The 27,956-nt window shown below is 43.0% G+C and overlaps 1 protein-coding gene across 1 annotated transcript in view; it reads right to left on the reverse strand.

Moving 5' to 3' along the window:
- Positions 1 to 7,871: 7,871 nt before the first annotated feature.
- LOC111246813 (core alpha-(1,3)-fucosyltransferase-like) overlaps positions 7,872 to 27,956 on the reverse strand; it is a 43,206-nt gene continuing 23,121 nt past the window's right edge. Inside the window, exons 3-4 of the mRNA XM_022797037.2 lie at positions 13,357 to 13,582; positions 7,872 to 10,107 (exon numbers count right to left, since the gene is read on the reverse strand). Of these exons, the coding sequence (XP_022652772.1) occupies positions 9,252 to 10,107; positions 13,357 to 13,582 (1,082 nt within the window). The 3' untranslated portion in view covers positions 7,872 to 9,251. The remainder of the gene's footprint in view (positions 10,108 to 13,356; positions 13,583 to 27,956) is intronic.

The raw sequence follows: 27,956 nt of genomic DNA on the forward strand, positions 1-27,956 counted from the left end.
TATCCAGCCGTATCGGAGATGGCTTTTTAAACTCATTTTGATGAATTTTAAGCTCTAGCTCTGAAATTTGTTGAAGACTTTTTGGTTTGCATCGAGATATATGCCTCGTGTCTTCTGAGCCGCAGAAGCTTCATGAAAACTGGCGATATACGGCGAGAGCCGGTTTGGCACAAAAAAGTTGTTGGTCTCGTTGACGCTTCAATCAGCACGAACAGACCGGACAATAGCCAATGTCTGCATAAAGATGCCCCTCAAAGGCCAACTAGTAGTGTTCTATTGGATTGTTCACGCTATTGTAGAACGCGGCGAGTGAGCAACGGTTACTCGTATTTCACAGGCAAATGATGGGGCGGTTTGAACTTAGAACCTTAATAACTTTCATTTGTAATGAGTTGGCTCTTTTTGTGGCAAAATACATTAGACCGTGACAAAAAAAAAATCTGTTGGTTGAGCTTGCACACAGTCTAGGTTATAGGTCCGTTGAAGAAACCCTAGAGGAGTCCAGCAAGACCCAGCCACTTAAGTCAGTCTCTCAGCGGTGACAAATCCTCCATGTTATATCTAGAAGGAAAGAGATTCCGAGGGCCTGTTCACATGAAAAAAATAACTAAAAGTGCAAACGACACCGTCTACGGGACGACTGGGTTATTCTATCTGGCGAAGTTGATTTAACAATCCTAGTTTTAAGGCCTTTTATATACATGAAATATGTAAGTTAGATAACGTTTGGCGCGTCTTACCTACTTCATTAATTTTAACTGACGTAAACCAGATTTTTGTCAGCTAAATTATAAGGTTCGACTATTAAAGCACGAAAGCTATCTTGGATATAATACGATTCTCAGTAGTTCCAATTTTGAACGCCCGCCCCATATTGAAAAGCCAAAACCGAAAACCCTCCCGAAAAAAAAAAGACGAAGACTAAGTAGAAAATAAGGAGTTAAAAAACGTGCTTTTCGTCTTTACACGTACGTCCGTAAAGCAATCAGGGATAGAATCAGAGCTGACCCATGTTCCCATTAATTTGCGCGGGTTTTTCAAATCCTTGAGTCAGTCTTGGCTTTCGATCTTTCGTACGTATTGCTGTCTGATCACTCTCCACGACTGAGTCATTACACTTCGTTAAGAGGCAGACCTTAGTTATTGGACGCGATGCCGTAAACATGGCGACAAGAGCACCTCAACAAGCTTCCTTGGTTAGCGGAATCCTCGGCTTCATATGTTTATCTAAATAAGCATGTGTTAGGCTGTTAGGCATATTTCGAGCGTCGTGGGTTTTGCACGCAACAACTGAGCCTGTTTAAAAATTTTATGACGTTAATTCCTTGAAATCACCTGGAAGGAGTGGATAATTTCCACTATTCAATGATGTACACAGATTGGGATTAGCTCGCCGGTATGCCTGATAGTGTTGAAGACTTGTAAGCCCATGTTCTCGCCAGAAGTTTTTCAACACTTTAACAAAAAGCTTCTCGCCCCTGCACCACACGACTACCTCTAATATAGAAAAATCTGGCAAACTACCCTTAACGTCGAGTTTGTGAAACACTCGCGTGCAATTGAACGTACACTAAAATAAACAGCGCTACGTTCCAACTTCAGTTTTCTACTATGAGACAAAAGTGCATGCGTTAATTCAACCTGAACTATGCAGGATCTGATTGAGGTCATTTCCCATTCTTTTCTGGATGGCCAACTACACTTGGCCTCAGCAGACGATTCTACCAGTCAGTTGCATCAAAGCAAACCATTCCGGTTGACTTTTAGATACAGCGCGTCATATCCAAAGAAACCCAAACGAAATTTATAGAACAGTCGAATCTATCGATACTAGCGTGTGAACAATCGATTACGGTGTGATACGCAAGGGGATTTGTCACTGCTTTCCGACAACAAAAGCATTATACAAACCTGTAATCCCTCTTCAAAAACTGTCGACGGAACCTTATATCGCTTCCAATGGACCCATAGTGGATAAGTATTGTATGCATAAGACGTACGATTAGGCAAAGCGTAAAGCTAGTTGCTCATGAATCTGCTCATTACAGCTGACTTTTTTCCACTCTGTACGTGTAGTCTTTATTTCACACCGATTATCACTTTTAACGATGATAATATTATCGTTTTACGCAACGATATCATAATAAAATCCATATGGTTATTATTATTTAATACTAGAAATTCGACATTTTTCCATTATTCAAACGAAGCTGAAGAAAAGTCGAGAAGAAATTTTATCAACAAGTTCTTCTTAGGTTTCGACTCACATCCGCGTTTACCGTTGATTTTATTCGAAGATAAGCTGCGTCCGGGCAGCGAACCCCAAATTCTATCAAATAACAACAAGTGTTTGAATCCAAATGGGCATTTTCATTTATATTTTTATGAATTCGTTGTCGCCAGTGTCATCATCGTGACTAGTATTCTTCAAAGGCGTTTGTCATTCCTTCGATCATCCGTGATCGTCACTGCAATAACGCTTAATCCGAGTTACGAAGCTCACCTACTGCTCAGCTATTCCACCTCGTATGTCGCAGTCTGTCTCTTATTAGCATAATTGGCAAAAAAAAACTTCATTCGGTTTTAATTACGGCTTATTTAGTTGCTGTCCAGGCCGTCATTCACGTACTTCATATCTTCAGTCGTTATTAAGCTCATTACCCTCTTGGCGTTCTTTATATTAGACGCTTTTAACTCATAACATGTGTCTACGCCATTTCAAGCCTGTGGCTCTTCGGACTTCGTGCATTATGCATATAAATAAAATATAAAATTCTTTATGTATGTATGTATGTATATATATCACGCATCATTATGTAAAGCCTGATTTTCTACGTCGAAGTCTACGGGAAAAAAATCTGTTTTGAGGTGTTTCTTATATCGTTATATATCATCATAAAAGATAACAAGGACTGGTATGTATAACTAGTTAGTCTGAATCGAAAACATAAATAGATTGATAGATATATGCACCGTGTGGATTTCGTCAAATCGTGTCCACATTTGCTATTTCTTTCCTACTGCTTCTCTTTACGTCTCGTTCTAGCGATACTGGAGCACTAGCCGCCTTCTTATAGCGTAGTATTTTTCTATCATTCAAGATAATTAATTCATCAAGATAATACGACTTTCGAAGATTCACATATGAAAAGACTACCCGGTGTAGAAATTAGCGTAGCGTCTGTTGATTCAACGAAAATATCTAGAATATGCTGAAAATACTGGCGATTGGCATTTTCCAAACGCAGTAATGGAAAGGCGAACACATCAGAGACATAGATATCAATTAAATAAGAAGAATGAAATCAGCTCCGAGATAAGCGAAGACGTCGATCAGGAAGAACTCCTTACGACGGCAAGATAGACACGAAGAGACTTTTCTTCCACAGAGACACAAATTAGCTTCAATTGGGCGAAACTGAGACCACCAAGAATGGGCTAGCTTATGGATACACTTTCTGTGGCACACGGTGGCTAACACGTTTGCCTATGAAACTTAATGACACGTCATGATGAATCCGGGCGTAGGAACACTTTGTCGTTTGAGATAATAACCAAGAGCTTTAAATACATTAAAGAGGTGGTCCATTTAAAAATGGCAGCAAAGGACATCCCATAATATTGATAGAGTTCGTTAAAAATAGTAACTAATATAAAGGTTGTTAGCTCATACAAAATTATACACATGGTGCAGATTCGACGGAATTAAAAACTGGAGTCAAATCTTCATTCTTCAATAGAATGCCTTTTCAGTCCAAATAGAATAAGCACTTATTTACAAAGCTTTGTTTGGGGGGGGCGAGTTTTTAGAGGTGTGAGTCTGTACTGTACTCCCACAATCATGGGAATCGACAAAACCAATTCCCCAGTGACAAAAAGAGAATATAAAAATTATATGGAATCTCAGAAAATTCAAAAGTACAATTCATACTTGATAGAATTAAAACGTTGGAATTTCGAACGCTAATCAAGATCATCACTCATAGAAATGCTGTCCGAACGAGGGCATTCGATCGGATGGCGCATCTTTCTTCCATAATGCTAAGTTTCTGTCGTAAACGACCAGGTCTCATAGGTGTTCTGCTTCTTAATACTTTTTTTTTTTTTTTTTTTTTTTTCGAAATCCGTCTGTTTCGAGTTCGAATTCATTAGTAGTCCAATTTTTCCTGCATGTAGCATAAGTAATCCTGTAGCAGACGACAGCCCGTTCGAGAAAACTGGCAAAGTACATTAATCTTATAGAAAAATAAAGCTTTACAGAATAGCTAATGTGCTATATAGGAAACGAAAAACTGCACGAAATGCTAAAGACAACCGGTTAGTGCCAGTGTGACAAGCGGGTATTTCCCGAACACTGACTGTTGAACATATTTAGTAACGCACGGTGGACAAGTCCTTTAGAGATTGGCAATAAATAGTTTATCTATAGATCTGCATGTATGTTCAGACAATTTGAGTTAAAATCTATTTAATAGAGTTAGTTAATATCCGAAATTGTTCACATTGTACCAAAGGGTAGTAAATGTTAAGCCGATAATAACAAATTGTTGTCTTCTACTGTCGGTTCGTGGCGCGAAATATGACTTCGGGAAACATACTATAGGGAGAGATAGAGATCTCTCCTCAGAGATCGTTCACGGACGCAGTGAACTACAGCGAATGAAATACGGCCTAAAACCAGCATCTGCCTATCAACTAGCAAATAGAGCACTAGGAAACAAGGGCACCATCCCTAGTGCTATAGTTTACTGCTCCGGGAACCGCTTCCCCTGGAAAGGAAACAAACGCTCAACGGCAACTAGAATCAAAACAATATCCGACTTCAATTTTCCGACAGCTGATGAAGCAACTTTCTGGGGTACCGCTCGAAAATTCAAAGGCTACCTGTTCCGATTCACACTACCTAGTTTTTCGTTGTCTTAGTTCGCGTTGCCCCTGTAATTGAGGACATGGCCGTTGCATACTCGAGACGAGCGGCGACGGGACTCAAAAGCGCTGGCTTTCCGGAGCCTGGGCTTTTTGTGGCAAGCAGAGTATCGAGATGAATGCCTGAGACAATTAAAGCTGCAAGACGTACTATGTCTAATGCCATTTGGTGTGTCAGCTTGACATAACTAATCGAATGAATTCTGTGGTTGAAATTGGGTTTACTCGATGCTTTTGATCGTTCCTTGCTTGGACTTTTAGCGTACCTGCTACACGGGTAAAATTGAGAGAATTTTACTATATCGTTTCAGCCGGCTGGCCTTCACTGCGAACCAAACGTAAACTTTTAAATCATACCAATCCCAAGTGGAAGAGTGGCTTTGATATAGGCTACGCATTCAGCCCGAAATCTACGGTGTTAAAACGGACCGCGATCCATGGCTCCACGGACTCTATATAGCCAGATGTGACATAGACAGATGTGGCATAGAAAGAACGCTAGACAGCTTCGACACTTTTAGAACAAAAAAGGGGTTGTTAATCCTATCAATGCTTGTCTCCTCGTCATTTCAGACTCGTCTAGTAAAGAGATTTCGTCATTTTATTTAGAAAATAGTAACGAAAAAACAACGGAACGGGAACTGTCTGAACACAGGGTAGAGGGTTCGAGGCGTGAGATACATTTCGTTAGAGATTTAAATTTGGTTGGCAAACGATTAAATCTTAGTTAGACTGATGATAGTTAGCAGAGCCATCGCAGATTGTGGCTTGTAATTCTGTTCTCAAAGTCCTAGAAACGGTAGCAGAAAGGGCAATGCCATTGACGGCAACGCAATGGGGACCCGGATGTAAGTCTAGCTACGTCGGCTCTCTATTCTTCTCTATTCTATCTAAAATTCTTACGGCAAGACTATTTCATGACAATTAAGAAAAAAATGCCCTTTTCTAAACGTATGCGAGAAAGACCTTACATTTATTAGATACCATGATGTTAAGACTAACCAAAAGGTTAGGCTCACTGATGATTTCCCGTAATTTCATTCCTCTTTTTCAGCAGTCAGAGTATCTTGAAAACAAACATCCAAAAATAAGTTATCGGCCACCATAGATCCATACTGCAAGTTTGCGACGTCCTACTTGGTTGTTGTGCAATGGAATGAACGAGAAACTCTCTTCTGGCCTGGTTACGACACTCAGCAACATATACAGCGAACGAAAAACAGAATTATAAACAGCCGACAATGGGCGTACACATGATAGGGACAGCTCATCACCAAAAAATTGGCGCAAACTGAGAATCTAATTGAGAAAAGTTGAAGCTGCTGCAGTACTGTTACCTTTACTGCGTGCGCCACGGCCTCAGCTCTCAACGTAATTCAGAGCGCCTAACGAGGGCTCCAGCAAATAGCTGCCGAGAGAAGAACGATTGTGATCGACTGCCATCAACGCTACATTGAAACTAGGTTGCTATTTAGAGAAAAGTAAATCTGGGATAAAAACGAACAGATAGGATAAAAAGCAAAGAGAACGTGGCACGGCCTGAGAGTAGAGCACACGGTCCACGATCAATCAGAACTTGTTTTGAGTATCGCAGAGAACTAAGGCTGCTTAGATTATCTCGCAAATCGTTGGCTGCATTTGTTAGCAACAATTCGGCTATCGACCCCGTGGAAACAGATAGCAAAAACAACGCTACAAGAATCATATAAGAATAACCGAACAAAATAAGCACTCGATATTGATATAAAGTGTAGGCGGCGGCCGGAGGAATGAGCACACTACTACAATAGGAGACGACAGGCAAAAGCTACTAAGAGGGAAAAATTTTCAACTGAATCCCTGAGACACACCTGGACATTCTCAAATAGATGTTCGTTACTGCCAGCAGCTTAACTTCTGACGATAAAGCTCTTTACCGCCGAAGAGTCGCGAATCTTGTGCGCTCATTAGTGCTTTCTGTGTTTCTAGTTTTACATCTAGTATCACCACTAGGTATTCGGTCAGGCAGTCGGCTGGGCCCCAGTTCGTCCAAGGAAGATTATCGTTCTCGAAAAAAAAAACGCCCGACGCGTTCATCCAAATGTTCAGGCGAGCCTTAGCACGTGGCTAGCTGAATGGTCTCTGTATTTCGTGCCACTGTCTAGATCTATGATTTAAATAGCAAAGAAGTAGCTGAATAAAGTGAGGGGACGAAATATAGGGGACACAAGGGAAAAGAAGGCGAAGGGAATTCTGAAAGTGATTGGTTCAGCGCCTTGCGTTGAAACGCAGTAAAACATAAGGGGAAAGGGAAATCGACCTTTGAAGAAAGGGGTAATGCGGAAAGGACGAGAAACAGGAAAGCACCAAGCTAGGAGAACAATCCAGCTCGGCATGGAATCACATCAGCGATGTCACATGACACGCAATGACGGAATAAATGAGAAAGCAGCAGAAATTAAAGAGAAGTTTAATTCGGGATTTTATGGGGAGTTATCTCCATGCAGTCACGCTTCTTGTTGACGTCGTCCTGACTTCTGCTCCCATCCTTGGTTGTCTCTGTTCGAACTCGCGACACGATACCTCCTTTATGGAAAACAACTTTTGCGAGTTGGGACAGAAGCCGTCTCCTAATTTCATGATCCTGTTTTTACCAGTCTGCAAAAAACTTGAAGAACTGAGTCACCTAGAAGAACTAGTCATTACCTTACTGTTCCCGTGGTCAGCCGTCTCTGGAGTCCTATGTTGGTGATAGACAGAATCGGTAGTTCTCAAGTTAGGGGTTAGATGCATACTCTTCATTCATGTGCGAAGCTGTGCATTTGCTGCTATGTATACAATGAAGCGGATGTAAGCTAAGACAATCGAGGTAGTAGACTGAATGGGTAACAGTATCAGAAGTCGACTTATTATTGACACTACGAGGGAGGCAACTAGTAATTTAGCTAAGGGACAAGACAAGCAGCTTTGAACATAGCTTGAAACTAAAATGAAACAGATCAAGGTCGTATTTATTGTACATAAAGAGAAACAGAGGCAAGCCGGGATTTGTATTTCGTTCATCTGAGAAGCGTCGCCTTACTTCTTCTGCTCTCGTCTTATGCGCCACTTTAAAGTGCAATAGCCAGCACTTACTGAAACGAAGCGCCGGTAGAAGTTACTATTTAGAAACGGATTCCCCCAAATAGACTCTTTTTGATCGTCCTCTTGAGCAGATTCATTTAGAGCGTAACTTGTAAAAATAAAAAAAATCTAAACGTACACATGTCTGTATCCTAATAATAATTATCAGAACATTTTTACACATATATAGCATTGTACGAAAACAGCATTTTTTTTTTGCACCTAGCTATTTCACTGTATCTTTTCGTCTGTTCGTTGTTTTATCGGAGAGAAAAATACATGGTTAACCTATTCGCTTTAGCTAACTGTGTTCTGCTGTTGATGGTACATAAGTCAGCTTGCTACTTTTTATCTTCTGCTTAGATTTCTACCTAATCTTTCATATCACAAAATACGGACCGCTGTGTCAGACCACAACAGGCGCCGACGAGTCGTAAGGGGTGCCTGCAAGCAACAGCCAACCCGTTCGTCCATGTTTGGCCTCAAAACTGCGAACTTTTCTAGGGTCCTTTATACAGTAGTATAAACAGATGTGATCTATAGCGCAACGGAATTGACGCTTCCACAGTTATCCCACGCCGTTATGGAAGCGTCTCAAATCTGGTATTGATCTGTATAGATGGTTGATCCACAACAATATCAATGCGCGGCCGAGATATTAACTCCGTCGCCTAGTTTTGTAAGGTCTTGCTTCTGTTTTTGCTAATGTTTTATGCTATAGAATGCTAAGCGCCATAATTACTATAATAACTGTACATGCGGTAAACCGCATCCAAATTTCCAGGTTATCTATCTCTGTTGTTATTAATAATTTCATTCAGGGTTGCATCTTCCATTTGGCCGACGATATGACTTGGCCAGGACTGATAATTATGCGAAAACTACCTAACAGTCATCTAATCTCCGCCGAAAGTCTAGAAAGACTTTCGGCGGAGATAACAGTTGCAATGTTCGGGCTCATGCGTTAGGATCCTCGACGCGTCCGGAGTTACACAGCGTCCTCTGTTCAAACCGTACTGAATCAGATTAACACCTTTCCTGCTCCTCGAAGTCCGTCATAGTAATAGCAGTAACGAGTAGTACCTCTTGATCTTTCTTTTTCGCTTTTAGAGGCGTTATTCACGGTCGGCAGATCATTGCCATTGATCGGATCAATTTGCTTTGGCCTGCCAAGGGTCAATATTAAATTAGAAAAACAATTTAATAATGATGATGATAATTATCTATAGAAATTTATAGGCCGGCTCCCGGCCGGCTTGTTTCGGTTCGGGCTTCCACGTGTGTGACGTGCACACATCCGAGTCCGCCCACCAGGCATGAATGTCTGGATAGACCTTTCTGGGAACATCGTCGTGCAGCATGGCGCATAGCCTGCAGAAAAAAAACGTATTGATCAATTCGCCGCGCCGTCGACTCTGCAGGTAACTCTCCCATCGTTCTCGATCATGGCTAATTTCGCTAAGATATTCCGCCAGTTCTTTCGGTGAGCTGAAGTCGTCGACGTGGATGAACGAATTCGCCGGCGCGACTCTCGTGTACTCGCTTTTACGGGCGCCCATCACAACCGGCACAATACTATGGTTGAGTCCATTGACGAAGAACTTTTCTGTGATGTAATCTTTGCAGTTGGAATTCTCAAACGCTAGGTAGAATTTGTACGTCGTGTCAAGCATCTTGAAGCAGCTCTTGTTGTATCGAGGACAATTTTTATTGCCGCACGCCCCGAACACATCGACGCCTATGTAGGCGCCGAGTTTGCGGGCGAACTGCAGCCGGCCATTGCGCGCATTGCAGTTGGACACGAACCACGCAACGTCTTTAGTCCGTTTGTCAAAATCGCTGCCCTGGTTATTACCTGCAATATCTTGTGGCGATTCCTCCGTAGAGGGGTCCTCCGTGACGTCCGGGTACGGGACCCATTTCTCGTACGGGGCGACAAGGTCGCTATCGTGTCGGTATGTTGCCGTCCAGTTGAACACCGAACCGAGGTCCCGGAAGCCCGGCGTGTGCATGGGGCACTCCAACAGATAGAGGATATACACCTGATCAGGATGTCGTCTGCCTGGCGGAGGTATATACCTGCAACGACAACAATAACAAGAGAAAAAAAGAACCGTTCGAACACTAAGTCTAAAAATGAAAGGATAAGGAGAGAAACGCTGTTGGAAAAAAGCGTTTCTTTGTGTTTTCTCTGATTATTAGCTGTAATAAGAGCAACTGAATTCGAGTGAGAGACGACGCACAATTGGTGGAATAACAATTTATAGACAAACAGGGCCATGTGAACACCCACACCCTCATATCTGTTTGTAAGCTACGACTGGAGTAAGTTCGCAATATCGTCTGGAGTGGTCAGAGGGAAGATGAAAGAGACACGTATGGTTAGCAATTAAGTTGGCACAAATTATCTAACAGCAGAGAGTAGAGGCCAATACAGCACATTAACTAGCTTTCTCGGTTCTGTGCGAGTTGGCAGTAACACGAAGAAAGCGTTCTGTAGCCGAAATGAATAAACAAACAAATAAGACAACTTAGTACCGCGAGCAACAAACCTGTAAGCAACCGCTTGCGGACAAACCCTATCGTATGAACGAAGCTCGTCTTAAACCCGGTCCTTCACTTACTCTTCTTGAAAGAGTAATAACCACCATCTCTGGCTGAATGGACCTATGAGGCCGTAAGGGTCCGTCCAGGTTATGGTCAAGGGTAGAGTAGAACCACACCTTTTTTAGTTCACTTATTATATGCATATGTTTATATACATTCAAACCTTACTCCATGGATGACGGTAGTGGAAAACAGTGGCTGAGGACGGAGACAACGGCGTCTCGACGATGCGGACAGCGCCTATTAGCCCGTATGGATGGCTAGCGTTTGAAGCATAATAGGTCAGATAAAGCTAGAATGAAAGCTATAAGCTCAAATAAACTAACAATCTACAAACTCATCTTCACGTTGATGTTTTGCGTTGTTAGTAATCGACTATGGTTAATAACGCGTGCCGAAGTAGGGAAGCGGGAAATCCCTCTATTGATCTTTCTGGACGGAATGCACAATACGCTGAATCTAATTTGAACTAGAGAACGCGTTATAATAATATTATTATCTAGCACTGCTACATCTTCACCACCTCTTAATCACCCAAACAATATAGTCAGCCGTTGCAGACTGACGCAAGCTGGCGTTATGTTCATACTTTTACAGAAAAGGACCAGTGTGCATAAATGAATGAAGACCCCGCTTCAAATATCCTTTGCAAACACACGCCCAGCAGGGCAACGCGAAACAGTAAGTATTCATTAACCGAATGGCCGGTTGTCTCCTGCCGTTTGCCTCGTTTAGCCAGCCTTGTTTCTCCGTAAAGCTGGTGGTTGTTCCTTTCGGGTTCGCGTTTCTCTCGCCCCGACCGCAGCCCACGTTGCTCCTGCTCGTGTAAAACCAGCCATTGCTGCGATTCGGCTAAGAAAACGCGATCGCCCAAGTTACTGACGTTAACCTCGCGTTAGTCATCATGACTTTTAATCCAGCAGTCGCTTGTCAATGAAATAGATTTCGCGTTCTACTTCGTCTTAGATAAAACTTAGTGCTATGGTTTGATGCGGACCTTACTTCATTCGGAAGGGGGGGGGGGGTCGTATTCAAGGCGTTTACTCGGTCCGGTTTACCAAATACCGGTACGCAAACCGGCCTAACCTAACGCACTCCTTTAGGAAAGGTCACAGCTACCCATATATTCCTAGCCCTTTGCAGCCTGTACATTACCTGCAGAACCAGCAGCATCTGCAGTATGAGGTAAAGCAATATCAGTGGTAACAGCAGTGGCATTCTCATAACGAACTGAGCAAACCAAACGAACCCTAACCAAGGCCACGGAGGATCCAGTCGCATGCTATGTCCTAATGCATTGATCATCGAAAGCGAAAAGGGAGGGAAGAGGTAAAGTTGGCGTTTGTAGCGGGCCCGCCCAGCTCCAAGCGTCTACCACGAGACCAACGTGAGGTGAATATACGGCAAATTCTTGCAACCTAACCTTGCAGCCATGATAGTCTTGGATTTTCTATGCTAGTTCAGCTATAGAAAACCAGACGTATACACACGGTTTAAATGGGGGGTGCCAGCCGTCTGCTCAACAAAAGTACGTTGTACGTAGAATTCGAAATATTTATAATAATGCTTCTAACAAAGCTCCTGTCGACGCTGACGATTGACTATTTCCGCACTCATTGGGTCTGTACAGCCGACAGAGCGACAACTATTCTCTATAGCCACGGTTATGCTATTATCAACGGGTTGCGGGCGTAGGCTCGCTCGCTGACCTCATCTACGACGCAGGTATCCATAGAAGTAGGGGTTCGCGTTTTCAGCATTATGTCCTTTTTTTAGTACGTTGAAGTATTCAGATTTCGTGCGGCGCGATTAGACCGGGTCTTACAATCTCCGGTACAGAGATTACGTCATTCGCCTATTAACCGAACGAACATAGAAGTGGCCTAGACACAGTTTGTTTCTTGCTGAAAAAAGTCAGTTATCTGAACCGACCCTTAACGGCAGTAAAACCGGGCGTCAAAGTAACGAATAAATAACGGAACAGGTACTTATAGATCAGGTCTGATAGATTAACACGTCGAAAGGCCTTGCAGCGACTGTCATATAAAAGATATATAGCAACGTCGGTACCTTTCGCGCTCATACCTGAAATGGGTTGTAAATTAATTTTTGTCGACCGAAAAAAATTTCGTCGGCCACTACAAACTTGGTTACCTCTTACGAGCGACTTTACCTCTTACGAGCGACTGTGTGAGTATTAACGGCGATGCTAGGCGGTTGGGCGGATGATCAAAAAGTGCTCATTCCGCCATTGTCAAACGAAAAGTTCAGACACATTAATTATATTGCTATGTCGTGCACGTAGACAGCTTAGCATACACAAGTACACGTTTTCTATAGGGAAATGTAAAACACGAAAATTATAAATAATCGGTGATATGATTACTGCTTTACGATAAGCGCATTAAGACCCCACCTCGCAAAAACCATAGCGGTTGTAAGCGACGCTTTGAACAACCTATTGAGGAGCTGTTTGTATGGACACAGTATAGTGTCTATTGAATAATATGAAACTAGCCGGAACAGAAACGTACCTTTGCCTGTGTATTTTGGTTGGCAGTTTTATCAATGCAAATAAAGGTATCGACCAATGAAGTTGACCTTTTTGAACGAAACGTGGACTGATGAGATGAGATTTCTACGGTACTGAAAAAGCTTAACGCAGCGGTAAACTCACAGTTAATAAGCTTCTATAATAACATTATGTGAGATTGTGCTTACCGGTCCTTAAAGAGGAGCGCATGGGCCTCCTCGGCGTTGTCCGTAACGGCGCATCTATTAACTGGACAGTTGTCCCTTAGGAAAAGGCTTTGCCCCAACGGAAGCCCACCCCAAGAGCTACGCTGTAGAAATATTTTCTTCAGCGGACCAGAAGAATTGAGAGGCATAAACATCAACTGCTCCACAATGCGATCGCTGTCTGGATTTTCATGTGGCCATAGGTTGCCTACAAATAGGAACATCTATTAGTTAGCTGTTAAAGGGCGGTATGAAAGGCAACAAAGTACACATGATTTGAAGGACATGCACATTGTTGCGTTAGATTTGTTTCTACTAAAATGTGTATGGTGTAATGTGTATGTAAATCCATATGTAAAACGAGCTCGTTAATTTTTTTTACGATTTACCTAATGAAATGTTCTGTCACAAAAAATCGACCATAAAATGTTCCTATGTAAATCTGTTTAAAAAATATCGCCCCGGCCATAGCACCAGCAGTTCGTGCCCCTGACAAATGTGCCCGTAGTACCACCAACTGGATACATCCTGTTCGCCGTGATTAAATCCTTTCTTCTTTTTCTGTTTTCATTTTCATTTCTAGCGCTGCCCTATTACATTAGCAGGCCGTTAGCCGGTCCTATTCAGATATTTGCGGTCTTCATTTGTCATAAGCCATGCTGTCTAAAGGCACGTGCCCGCCCCATTCAACCTGCATCTATACTTTCGCTTCTCTTTTCGCTAGCCTCCACTTCTCGCCATAATAATATTGTCCAAAAAACGGGAGTCACCGCAGTTGCGCATTACGGACTTTACCATCGACGAGATCAAGGCGGTTGTTTCCTAACTTATGTGACGCCAGCACTCAACGATCACTTCGCCTTGCATATTCTCTGGGGTTCTTAATCGTCTGCGAGATGCTTGCATGGCACCTTCGTCCCCATGCCCACATTTCTGCAGTGGCTAAAGACGCCTTTGAGTGCACATAGGGCAATTTTCGAATTTGCTGGGATTTGTGTGGTGTTTTCGGAAATTCGCGGGTACACGGGTTTTGTCGCCTCCTACACTTGGTTACGACAGACAGACTCAAATCTTCTCTCGGAATCGGAATCTCAATGAAAGAGGAATAAATAAAGCTTAGTTTATTGTGTATAAGGGGGATGTCTTTCGCTAGAATTTGTGCTTGCTTTTTGTCCGCTTTCCCGGTGGAGCAGAACGGGTATTTTGCGCCCCGAGAGGCCACCAGCCTCTGCTGTTACTCATCTTTCGTCATACTTATGCTCACTAGAAGAACCCCGAATACAGAGATAAAGATGAGACAAACGAAAAAACCCAAAAAGTTCCCTAGCCTCTGTACATGGGGTACTCCACACATATCTTGCCTTGCTGCCGCAGTTAGACTATACGATTTCGAACCTACACCGACGGCTGCGACTTCTACGTTCTTCTCGGATTATACACGCGCGTCATGGGCTCATAGAAAAGCTTCCTCGCTGGAGTTAATTAAGTGGCTTGCAAACGTAGCCCTAAATTAACGAGAAAATGTATCAAGGTGAGCCGTCTTGCCTGGCCGTTACCGGACAGATTAGTTTACCCGTAAGGATATTTAAGACAGAACAAGTTAGCACTGACTTCTTGTCAAAACCCTGTAATATATACACATATAGCTGAATATAAAAAAACATACGTTGGCCTCTGAAACAATCTGTCTCGAATTGTTGTGGACACTCAATCTGATGCGAACAACATATTGACGCAACTTACGCAAGCTACTACCACGTCAAAACAGCGGCTACCGCTTTGCTAAAGGGCTGCATGAACTCCAACCATGTTCGAATTCTGGAACCGTCTGTTATTCATACTAAAACTGAAAGTGAGTACATGTCCGCGATAGGTAGGATTACTTAGCACCGTCGCTCACTGAACAAACCAATGGATGGAAGATTTTCGCTCTAGACGTCACATACACGCGTAAATGGAAGCAAGCAGCACCGTGTGTCCCATCTAACCATGTACATCTCTGCTGGTTCCAAAGGGCAAATATCCTCACCGCTCTTTCACTGAATGCCCGCGTGCTTTTGACCAACGACACGCGAGGGAATCACATGGGTCCACTGCAGTCGAGGGAAGTCATGGTGGTGGTTATTACGAATGGCACGAGCGAATGTGGAATTAAACCATGTGCGGTCACAATTCCCGGCCACAAGCTTTCCCTCGAAACACCCTCGCTACTTGTGGCTCTCATCCCGCTGAAATAGACAGCTCGTAATCTGTAACCTGATGTGACGGTAAACTGGAACGTATATGAGGAGGCTAGGTTAGGTTAAATGCAATGTTTGTGTTCCGTGGTATAGTATTTTCAGTATTATAAATCGGTCCAGATTATGCATAATTGTTTTCAGTTGGGTAGCTGATTGAAACTTAAACTTCCTTCCCAGATTTTAATCAAGCAAAAAAATATTTAATACTAATAGTAATAAGAAAAAGAAAACGAGCCTAGACCCAATTCAATTAAACTTAGGAAAAAATCCATTTGGTACAGCTTTAATTCATATGAACCGCTTTCAGCTGCATAGCTTCACTATGTCGATGCCGCTATGCATGAGCTATTATGGTCTCAGCACATATTTAGAACACGGAGCAAAACCTCCAAGTTACCCTCTTGTGAATCAGCATCTCTCTGCACCTCATCATTCGAAGCTGCTATCTTTTCTGGTGTCTGCCTTTCACCTGCTGATCGACCTTTCTCTCAAAGGGCTCTCAATGCTTCAGGCGATAGTAGGCAACAATTCAGCTATATAGGCTTCGCCACATTCTATCGCTTTTGTGCAGGAAAGGCATCTTTAGCTACCCTCTTGTCTGAAGTACACAAGATTCCATCAGTTTCGAAATGTCATCCAGTAGATCGTTCGAATAGGCTCTAGCATCTTCGCGCAAGTCCCCTTCGTATGTTACTCGATTTAGAAAGCGTCTCTGATTTACCCCGTATCTACTTCGTCTATTATTGATATTTTACTGTCTGCCTTATATTGAAAACACACACCCTGATTTGAACGATTGGAGATCACTCTGGCGCAATCTATCACACCTCAGAGCGAAGTTTAAAATAGGTCGCTGAATTGTTGTCGATGCTTTTGTTAGGATTCAGATACAACAAACAAGTGACCTGTGATGATAGCAATCCAAACGAGTCATCAATGAAATACACGCGAAAAGCGCAAAGGTGAAGCTACTATTATTCCAATAAACATGGCTTGAGACGAAAATTTGGTCGTTCTACATGCTGGAGACCGTAGGTTTGTGGTCATTTTCGAATAACTGAGTGCTATGTAATCGAATTTTGGACAAATTCAACTCATGTTTTTGCTGTATACATAGCTAGTGTTTTTGTAAACAACCCAGCTTTTGCGTGCCGGTTTCACCAATACTTTCCGCTGTATAGATCCGTAACCAACGTCTACATCATAATTGAAACGCACGTTTTCGATATAGATGGCGCGTAGAAGCTCAACATTGAGCAAATGCGGCACTCCAATGATGCCTCTTACAACAAAAACCTCTATGAATTCTCCTCCTTGCCAGTGGGTTCCTCTCATCAAAATCTGTGATGTTCCCTTGGCGGGCAAGCATTCTTGACCGTAACGAGAAGCTGACATTATTTTTTACCGTAATTCCCTATCTGACCAGTAGATACAAGAACAGCCACCGTTTTGCTGTGCTGGAAACTTCATTTGCTACTCAAGAGCCACGAGAAACTGGGCGGGGCCAACAAAAAGAAGGCGCAGTTAGAGTTAAGAACACGAAGGAGCAAAATGCCAGAGAGTCCCTGTGTGACTGTTACATTCCGTTGGTGAAATATTTGATAAACTTGATGCTGCTGTCGGTCGTTTTTGTTTCTTCGTTCAGCATTGCTTTTTGTGTTTATCTCTGCCTTCTGTAATGCTCCACTGTTTCAGCCGTACGACAGTAAAAAAATCCCAGTACCCCATCAGAGGTAGACCGCCGCCATTCAATTGTTCGGTCCTGCTCGACTACGACCGCGTAAACGATCAAAGCAGCTATGGTGGGAGGGCGTTTGCCATTGTCAGCGGAACATTCCCAATTGTATGCCTCACGAGAAGGCTAGATGGTAGAACTGAAAATTTGCGATAGTTGAGGGGGGGCCTCAGAGATGGATCCCCAAGCTGAGTTGAGTTAGATTGAACTGGGTGGAGCGATACGGACCGCTACGGCAACAAATGAAGGCAACCGTCTGTTTAGAAGCTGGCAGTGTTCCTGGGCTCAGAACATAAAAAACTAGTCAAAGACGGGATGAAAAAGACGGAGTGGGAAACACCTAAAGCGATTTATAGAGCCCGCACACCCCGAACTAGCTTGATTCACAGATTGTTCGATTAGAGGACCTCCCTAACCGATGCATAACCGCAAGCAAGAAGTAAAGATCTAGTCGAACAAGAAAATGAATAAGGCGTAGAATCCATATTTCGTATATCGATGATGCTGCTTTCAGATGATGGCGACGATGAAGAAACGAAAACTAATGTTTATTTGAAAAAATTCAACTTGAAGGCTTTGACGACGCTACGCGACGGCCTCATATGTATGCCCCCTGTGGTATAACGAATTTGCAGAAAAATAACTGGGGCTCTCCTCAAATCCCGAATCGATGCAAGGGGCTGGTGATAAATACATGTTTGATTTCGTTCGATTATTTTTGTAAAAAATTTAAATTTGAGCGCATTAATAAATGGGCTGCATATAATTTGGAAGTTATTATAATGCTTTAACAATCAAAGTTAGAAGAACTAGATATATTAAAAAACGGCATGAACGATGAATATGCATGTTTATGTTTACGAGCTTGTTGATACTCAATCCGGCTAATTCTTTTTATTTTTATTATTTTTCAAATAATAACTAATGCGTATCTATGATTTAAGTTTTAGACGATTTGATTGTACGTATCCTCCAATAAAAAAATACAGTATAAAAACCCAGTACTAAATACATTGGATTGTCAACTGTTCAACTCGTGTGACCCCATTTCTATTGAATCTGTCACATGTAAGCTTCTTCATCAGGCGTTGAATCATAACACATCGATACGCCGAAAAAATAAATAGTTTTGCCAGTCTTTCCCATATACTATTTGTATCACATTTTTTATCAGCCTACGTTTTTCCGTTCAATCAACCTCAAATTCACACACAATGTTACTCAATAGACGAGTTTTTCCTCCATAGCTCTAAGTATAGTTATTTTCTGTAATTTAATACTTTTTCCTCCGACCACCGCTGTATTATTCAAGGCGCATGACCGACTGCCACCCCGGACTCCGCCGTTTTTTCGCTCGACTTAGCCTGTCGCCATAGCTACCCCCGGCCAAAGTCATCGCCACGAAGGATTGTTGTCACAGTAGCAGACGGGCATGAGATCCTCTTCGGGGGGTTTGCTGCAGTGCTAAATCTACTACAGCGCTTAAGCAGCGAGTTTGTTTTTGGGGTTTGCTTCTTGCTACGGAGCTGTTTGTGGAACGAGGACGGCTTCGGATGCAACGGCGTTAACCAGAAATCCGTCGCAGTATCTAATCCTCTCGCTATGCCACAATGGCCATGGAGTTTCTTTTACGAGCCCGCTAAAGAAGAAAGAACCTCGATAGGCGCTATATGCCCCCAAGCACCCTTGGCCGATTCTTGGCGCAACGACCACCGTCCGCTCTCGGTATGCGGCATTGGTTCACCCTTGAGCAACCCTAAAACCTCGCGCCTAGACTAAGTTTAGTGGACAGAAGGAAGCCGTGCTTTAAGGCCGGACACCGCCAAGTAAGTGTTAGTGCAAATGTGTAGGGCAAATGGCGGCCAGCGACCGGTAGGCTACCAAAGGCCATTCTTAGAGATGCCATCTTGGCTGAAACGAGAAACAGGGCTTTAACAGCAAACGAGAAACAGGGCTTTGGCAGCAATGTTATTATTACTATTATTACCATCACTACTATGATGCTTATTATTATTGAAATTTTAGTTGTCATCATCAAGGTGTCATCAGAACGGCGGTTTATTGTATAGCCGATATCGAAAGAATTTTATTTTTTGCCCGCCCCTTACGCTACTACTATGGCTATTAGTGCAACTGCTTTCCATAGTTCTCCCCAATTTTCAACTAGGTCCTGCCGCCGGAGCTTTCCACCAGCCATAACTTGCCTGGCCCTCCCTGTCAAGTAAGAGAGAAACTCGTACCGAATGGGATATCTTTGTTAGAAAACAGTGTTTCACCCCTTCATAGAGCCAAACCGGCAGGACAGCGCAGGCCAAAGGTGCCCTAACCATCGCTTCCCGCTGAGAGCTTCTTTCCTTTGTTTCCTTATCGGTAGCTTCTCATATCTCGATACGGTGGGCTGGACAAGAACAGCGGAAAGCCCTCGATGCGAGCTCAAGTGCAAAGTCTAAGCCGTCGGCTGGCGAGACTTCGACCAATGTGTGCTGTCCTATGGAGCGCTGGAAGAAGACAATGAAGCAGTATCGCTCTTCATATCGTCGGAGACGACGGCAGGCTCTTCGGCAATAGCGTATCACAGCTACGTCATATACCTTTGTTTTCCTTGAAACAGCAGTAGGTGTGGGTCTCAAAGGACGCGTTGGTCTTCTTTTCCTTTTTACCGCGTCTCAGAAAAATCACTACCATTACATTATCGATTATGCATTCCCGGCAGCAAAGGCCGCGTCGTACGGCTAGTCGCAGCAGCAACGAAGAAGTAGACGTAACCGGCTAGATAACTAAGCGTCTGCATTCTAAGACTTTCGATATCGAAGACTTCCGGTTCTGTACGAGTATAAGAAACGTTATCGATTCAATCCTAGCATTTTAGCCGCGGATCCCCATTGCACTAATAGTTCCCTAGTGAATTACGAGGCTATGCCGCTTTCCTTAGTTAAACTGAGGTTAATACTATACATTGTATTCTATTATTTATTGCATCGAGGCTGTCCCTTTGAGAAAACTATGTGTGTATATGTTCTCTTTTACCTATACGAAAGATTGTTGTTACACCCTGGGTCTGATATTGCTTAGGCATGCAAGGTCATAGCGTACAGCAGCTTTTACAGGTGATGCCGCTACTGCAAGCAGTTTATGCGATTAGCTTGTTCAGATACACCCGTTGCCAAGCAAAGACCCCTTACCGAAGGTGTAACGTCTGCATAATACATACATATACAAATATTGCATTCCAGCTATCAGGGCCATACTTACTCATACACATAAAATATAGGTATATAGATCTTTACGCATGCACGAACACGTGGCTGGGTTGCTTCGTGACTGCGACGAAAAGGATGTATTTGGTACGCTTCGTTTACGTCATGACCGCTTTCAGCCGTCACTGCCTAATGCTTCCCTCCCGCCAAGCCGTTGGAGTCCGGATGGCTAGGAAGAGATACCTCCTTGTTCATGCCTTTTTGTCTGTGTCTCGATTCTGTTGAATCAGTCAGTACGTTAGTCAGCAAGTGACCGTACTCCTCAACTGGCTCTGACAGCTACTCTGTTTGCCTACCACCCTACTTCCTACATGTGAGTCCACAGTCACCAAGGTGCTCCGGAGTACACAAGCGGCTGAGAGTCGACTCAGCTGCCCCGAGCCTAGCAAGCGATGGGTCAGCTTTACAGTAGTCCAAGTAGCTTCAATAGTGATGGAGATTTAGTAGCAAGCCACAGGGGGCAGTTGCTAATAGCTGCGAATTTGCTTGCGCATCCCGCTGCGAAGCTTTCCACTCTACATGCCCGCAGCGGCGGTGGTTGTGGGGACGACTAGGGTATGGGATGATCCATGGAAATTCATGAGGGAATCGACGAACCAAAGAGGTCGTATAAGCCAATCCAGATTGGCAGTGTAGTGCTAATATTCAGCTGGTTGGTTGCGGGCTTGCTTTATTGGGGCGTTGGTTTTAGTGTTTAAAAACTGGGGGCTGACAATTGGGTTATTATTACGGCATCTGTACTGCTAGCTGTCAGCCTTTTATTTCGGGTTTTTTTTTTGTCTTTCGAACCTTTTCACTGGTTTGTCAACAAACTCGTAACGTTAATTGACAAACACGAGTCGCGGTGTTTAAGGTCGGGTTCTTCGTAAGGTCAGCCAAGCGTACAACTACAAATAGCGGAAATCGATTGCACCCATGCGCTTAGAAATGCTTATAACATCACCCTACCTAGGTGTTTTTTTACGAGCAAACTAGGATAGAGACTCAGTTGTAGGTAGCAGATAATGTTATATAGGCAACATTACAGATCTTTCGAAAACATTCGCTGAGAAGTGATCACGTGAGGTCGAACTTTAAAGCGAAACCTAATGACCGTAGTAGATGTGGCTTTTGAAAGAAACATGACTGAAGTCCAGATGAATTCCCAGAACACGATTTCGGCTACAAACCTACACGACGATACTAACGACTTTGTCAATGTGGCAGCAGCTTGCCAAAATAACAAGATTGCGCTGACGAAGTAGCTGTCCATTATAGATCACAATCTAAATCTGTGAAACGCAAGGACATGTGACATTATCGTAACCAAAAAAAGTTAATCTATATATATATAATTAGGCATAGCAACATTAACGTTGGTAACAATTGATTAAATCCATGAACAACCTGATCCTAAATTATTTCCATGTTCGGCTTCGTTGATATGCTTCTATAGGTTTCAGCTTTGTTGAAAATAAGCCATCAATGAAACTCCTGAGAGATCGACGATTAATACCGTTAGGTCAATGACTACCCCTTGAGCGTTCGTTCCCTCCTCTTTTTTCTCCACGCGGGGGGTATATTTACTATATAACACTAAACTATATAGCTATTATCACTTTGTTACGCGTTATAGAAAACTGACGTCTAGCCATTTGTTGGAGTATACACGTTTGTGTATGTCCGTATCCATACTGCCATTGTCCACCATTGGTTATTTGCCATTTTGTATCAGTTCGGTATGCCTACACGTTTTCTGTGGTTGATCTACATACATGAGGCCATACGAGGAAGTACGGACCAGACCAGGCCGTCAAGTGCCTCACTTCTGCCGCTATGCATCGAAATACCCCTGACTCTGCAGCATGCGTGACTACTTTCACTACTACACCCCAGGGTGAGTTCGGTGCAGTCTAACGGCGTCGGCTGCGTTGGCGTTCGCTATTGCCATCATAACCTGCACTACCTGCAAAGCCTGCAAACTAAAAGTTGCATTTACCACGAGGTAGGCAGTTCGTCACTGGCTTGCCGTGCCCTCTCCTTTTGTAAAATCGACCTGGAGGGCTCACCCGAGCGCCCCGCTGGGTGCCCTTCTGGGAAAGTCACTTTTAAGGAAACCTCATCGGTAACCCTGAACACTACCAATGACCACGAAAGATAACAACAACAGGCAATAACGGCGCGACACGAACGAAAGTTCTAACAGGCACAAACATCGTCAGCGTTTACGACGGAAGTGGGACAGCACCCTTGCATGCCACGCGAATGCAGGGCTCGGCCGATGGCAAAGAGGGTAACGAAGTTGCAAAGCTAGAACGCTATCACCTGCCCGTACTGTGTTCCTGATCTGATGCAGCTTCCAGATCGGGAGGAAGATAGCCTGCGGAACACAGAGTCATCTTTCTTTCGCTTACGGCAAGTAGGCATGCCCGAGCGTTTATAATGACCCTCAAGCGCATAAAGGACAATAGGAGCAGACGAGCTAGAGCCAAACGTAAAAGAAAGATGAGTCTAGGGGGCACACAGAGTTTTACGCACACTAATATATATATATATATACAAGGCTATAGTTTTGTATAGCTTGTATATTTGGAGTAACGTGGTTGGTCGCCCGGATCGTGCAGAGAACAATGCTTACAATATAAACTCATGGGCTGGTAACACGGAATAAACGTCAGTCTTGATTCAAAAGAGAAGTTTTATTTATCAGCTTGAATAATGTGTAAAGCTCGAAATGGCTGTCAACGCGTCTTTTGTAGGCCATATCTCAAACAGTTCCCCAATCGCCATAACTACGTTCTAAACCCAAACTACGAAACCTCCATACGCCGTTCATGCCGCTTTGAAGTCAATATATGTTACAGGTTTTATGTCCGATACTTTCATTGGTCATTGTGTTAAAAAGCTGGATCTTTCGAGCACAAAATGTGTCTCCATGATGGAAGGAATAATACCGTGTTGGGCTATTGAGACATGAGAATTGGCCCACGTTCGAAGCCAAAAAACGTCTATGTCTTAGGTCTAATAGAGACGAATACGCCATGACGGCACACATGACGGAGGTATATTTTGCTATTGTTTTCAATGCCACACCGATCTGATAGAATGCTCCATAGAGAAAATGGTGCCAGCAAAGATTCTACTTTGTACTGTTTACCCCTCATGCAACCCACCTCTCAGCGTTCATATATGTCTATAGAAACGCGGTGCCTTTAATCCCTGTCGCAAGCGATAACGTATCGACGGCCTTAACAAGACTAACAAAGTCGAAATACCCGCAGCAGCTTGTCATACATACGATGCATTATGAATATCGCGGACAGTTTCGTAGCTAGGAAAAGAGTCTGCCATATTTGAGTCGTTGTGGCGATCAAATTTAACGGCGTCGTAAGCCGGTGGACCGAAAGCCACTCGCCACTGGACGGCAGTCAATTGTTTGTCACTCGCGCAGAAGCTAGCCTCTGGTTAGCACGAAGCCCCAGCTTCCTAGATACTGAACCACCGTCTTCTCTAACGTTTCCATAAGAGCAATGGAAGAAAACCGCGCGCAACAACTGACTATATGCGACTTAGGCTTGCGCATGTTCGGCTCCTCAACCGGCTCAGGCCAATAAATAGTGAAGGCCAACAATGAATATTTGGTAGGCATATATGGTATGCGGTGAAAACGATCTCGCCTAAATATATAGAAACACGAAGTAGAACAAAACAGAAAACTAACACGAAAATTAGCTTCCGGGTGTGACCCATTATCCGAAAAACTATTCTCAAGTTTATAATAGACACACCAAGATCCGCTCGACTTTGCCAAACTGGAGCTGACCCCGATAAGCTAAAAACGCGTGACTACTACCCTTACTGTTTAGTTAGTAATAATACCTTCATGATTTAAACAAAACACCCTTAAAATACAAAATTTATTCTATGATGAAAATAGGCTTGTGTTCAGTGGTCCGTTTACTACGGCCGTTTTAAGGAACCAGACGGTATCACAGAACTTCCCTGATGAACCTTTGCGGGCCTTAATGAAACGAAGACACGCAAAGGTCTGTGTACTTTCAGGCTACCTTTACTACTTCAGTTAAGATTACCTCGAATATCCATAGGCAGTTATAATACTTAGCTTATCAGTTTCATATAAAATAGCGTACTCTACTTACTCATTATAATCTACCAGAAAGGGGCCATAGTTGACAGTGAGCAAGTGCTCACAAGCGATCCGGTGAATAAGTTTCTGAAGCTTGAGCGATATACAAGAACCATCCTACTGGGTGTTAATGAGCCACTGATATGCTCCTAGTTACGTATCCTCGCTTATTACATGTTACATGGTAGAGAATACTCAAAACTGGCTAAAACGGATCCTACCTATGGCCTAACTTCGGCAGCCAGCTCTAAACTGGGCTAATTTGCCCATGTATCGTATTCGAAGAAAGCATAACGCCACGGTTCCTGCATAATTGGTACGGTATCAGACCTTGGCCCATGCTGTCAGTTTTAAGCATAGTGTCTGGTTCAGCGTAAACACAGACCGTGTCACACTGATGCATCGTGCCAGAGAAAAGAAGCCGGATGGGGCGGCGGTCAACGAATATGTGTTAAGCAATAATATTAATAACAACAGCACTAGTAAAAGCGGTAATCTGGGAAAAAAGCGACCCAGTCCACGAACTCGTTTCTACGCCCTCATATTACATTACTCGCTGATTCCCGATAGCTAGGATATTATTTAAAAGTGGACTTTTTTGCTACCTCATGTCGATACATCAGCTCGATCTAACAGGTAGCCTGCAGGTAGCTGGAAATAGATACAGACAAAAAAAATTTAGACTCAATTTAATTCGAGCAAGTTTGTTAAGCAAGGATAACGTTTGTAGACAAGACCACACTAAAATAAGCAGTTCGCCGTGAGATGAAAGAAGAACCAAAGCAGATCTCTACCTGCCGTCTGGTTTCTCTTGCAGATGCCCCGAGGATAACAGCCGTTGCTTCCAACAACCGAAGATGTCTGGGACAGTTTTTAAGAAATCAGTACATTTGCTTTCCACGCAATTTTAACAGTTTGATTTCCATATGAAACGAGAAAACAGGTTTTTAGTATAATCGACGTTTTCCTGACTCATGCATCAAGCGGATATCGCCTATTTCTCTATTCTGCCGCTGTATTTTGCAAGGCATTCACATTTTCCCAAATAAAACCCACTTATATGCCAAGATCAGGACGGCTTTACCTCTAGCCAAGACCACACAGGACAAAAAAGGCAGGACGTAATCTCCTTTTCTGGTCATTTTTCACTCGACCTTAGACTTCGCTCTGACCTTACGTTACTGTTGTTTTGTCTCGAGAGTTATACCCCTTTTACTGGCATTTGCCTTTGCGCGCGCGGTTTCTTTCTTTTCTTCCGTATTTTTCTTAACTCGCTTCTCATCCTTGTCTGAACTATTGTCATCGTTATTAGAACTACCTTTTTTTTATATAATAAAGTGAAACAAGCAAGACTAAAATGAGTTTTTGGACTTTGGCATAACGCTGGTATAGATCTTGACAGTCTTGAAGGGAAAGGACCATGATTTTACTTTCTAAGTGATTTTTCGAAGTTCGGATTTGCTTGAAAGCCAAATGTGTTAGTCTCAGTTAAAATTAACGTCCACAAAGCTATCACTGAGACACTTATAGTTCAATGTTTATTGTCACAAATAAAAGCGAACCTTGTAATTATTAGTCTTGTAACGAGGAGGGTCGTCCTAATGTAAAACAAAAAGATGCACACTAATATCCCCAATAATGTTTTCAGGCGCAGAAACAGGCACCTATGTCTCTCGGAGATAGCGATGTAAACGACGGTAATATAAATCGTTTTTGGTCCTGTTTTTATTCCTACTTCTTGCCTCTCCTCTAGTGAATTATCGATGATAGATGCTGAAATGCTATGAATAATTTTCCTTAAAGTATGCTTTCAAACTGAAAGGTCAGGCCAAGTCGCCGGAAATGATTGCCGAATCATTAATGACGTCACTCTCCCTAATTACGTGCAAAGGCCGTCTGCTCTACTTCTGCATTTCAAATAGGCAATGCAAAACGGTACCTAATTTTTCGAATAGCTGCACCAATCGCCGAACAGATGGCAAGGGTTTGCGAATAAAAGAGAGGAAAGACGAGCGAGGAAGAATGAGTGAGAGGCTAACTTTATACCTCAACAGTAACGTCAGTATCTGAATATGCTAACCGTCGCATGGAACCCATGGCATTTTTCCCGTTACGTGCGGGCAGGTAGGGTCCAACCCGTGTAGTTGCCCCTTTGTTAAACTAAGTTATTCGGATTCCAATATCGTTTTTATTTGTTTTAAAACGCATTCTCTTAAGCTCGATTACATTTTCCAACTTCGTGTAGACGCACAAGCATGTGTTAATTGCACACGTATCTGGCGGTACTTTGCCAGGCTTCAATGTATGCTTGTGCGTTCCACCACGAACCGTACATGTGAGCTTCATCCCCTCTATGTCGTGTCCCTGCCTCGAACTTTAGGCCGAAGGCACAGGAATTGCGCAACACGATAGAAGCCCTAGCAGGATTACGTGTGAATATTGACTTACAAGGTTCCGTCACGCTAACGCATAGATGAACGCCCCTGGACTACAAATACTCCAGGGCTACGTGAGTCTTTGCCGATAAGAGCGAATATGTGGTCCGCTATTAAACAGCAGCAGCAGCAGCAAAATTTGCAATATAGTCTAGGTCGTTCCTAATAGAGTAAAAACCGACAAATACTCAGTTCCTATTATTAGCTTTCATTCTATACTGAACAGAATTAGGCGAGTTTTTGCAATTAATTGAAAAATATCTTACAAGAAAGAAATCCATCGAGCCAAAGTGACTTTTTTCATGTTTACCAATTACTTGCCTCAAGCACAGGGTGCATGGCTAGATCTAATAGCTATGAAAAAGGGAGTAGACAGAGTAGCTCGCTTGTAGAAATCGGTAGAAAAACCGATTCACCAGAACGATTCAGAGAATTTTTAACTTTGTTCTTAAACGTAGCCATAGTAAGCGCGTCATAAAAATGCAAAGTTGGTATAGGTATTCCTAAAAGACTTTAATAATTAGACCTCAGATCTGTAGTAGACATCTACACCTAAAGTCCACAAAAAATGTTGACATCAACATGTACTATTATATCGATTTCGTAAACAAATTATATACATATATAAACAAAAAAAGAGGGAAGAAAGGAAGGAAAAGTTAGGGAACTTTTCCTTCCTTTCGCAAAAGTATGATTGTCATGGTTCTTTAGACATGAAAAAATGATTAAGTAGACTTGAAACCATATTTACTAACACAACCTGTATCGTTTGCACAGCTAGCTGTATTT

This window comes from Varroa destructor, unplaced genomic scaffold (assembly GCF_002443255.2).
Source record: "Varroa destructor unplaced genomic scaffold, Vdes_3.0 BEIS01000001.1, whole genome shotgun sequence".
Taxonomy (NCBI): Eukaryota; Metazoa; Arthropoda; class Arachnida; order Mesostigmata; family Varroidae; genus Varroa; species Varroa destructor.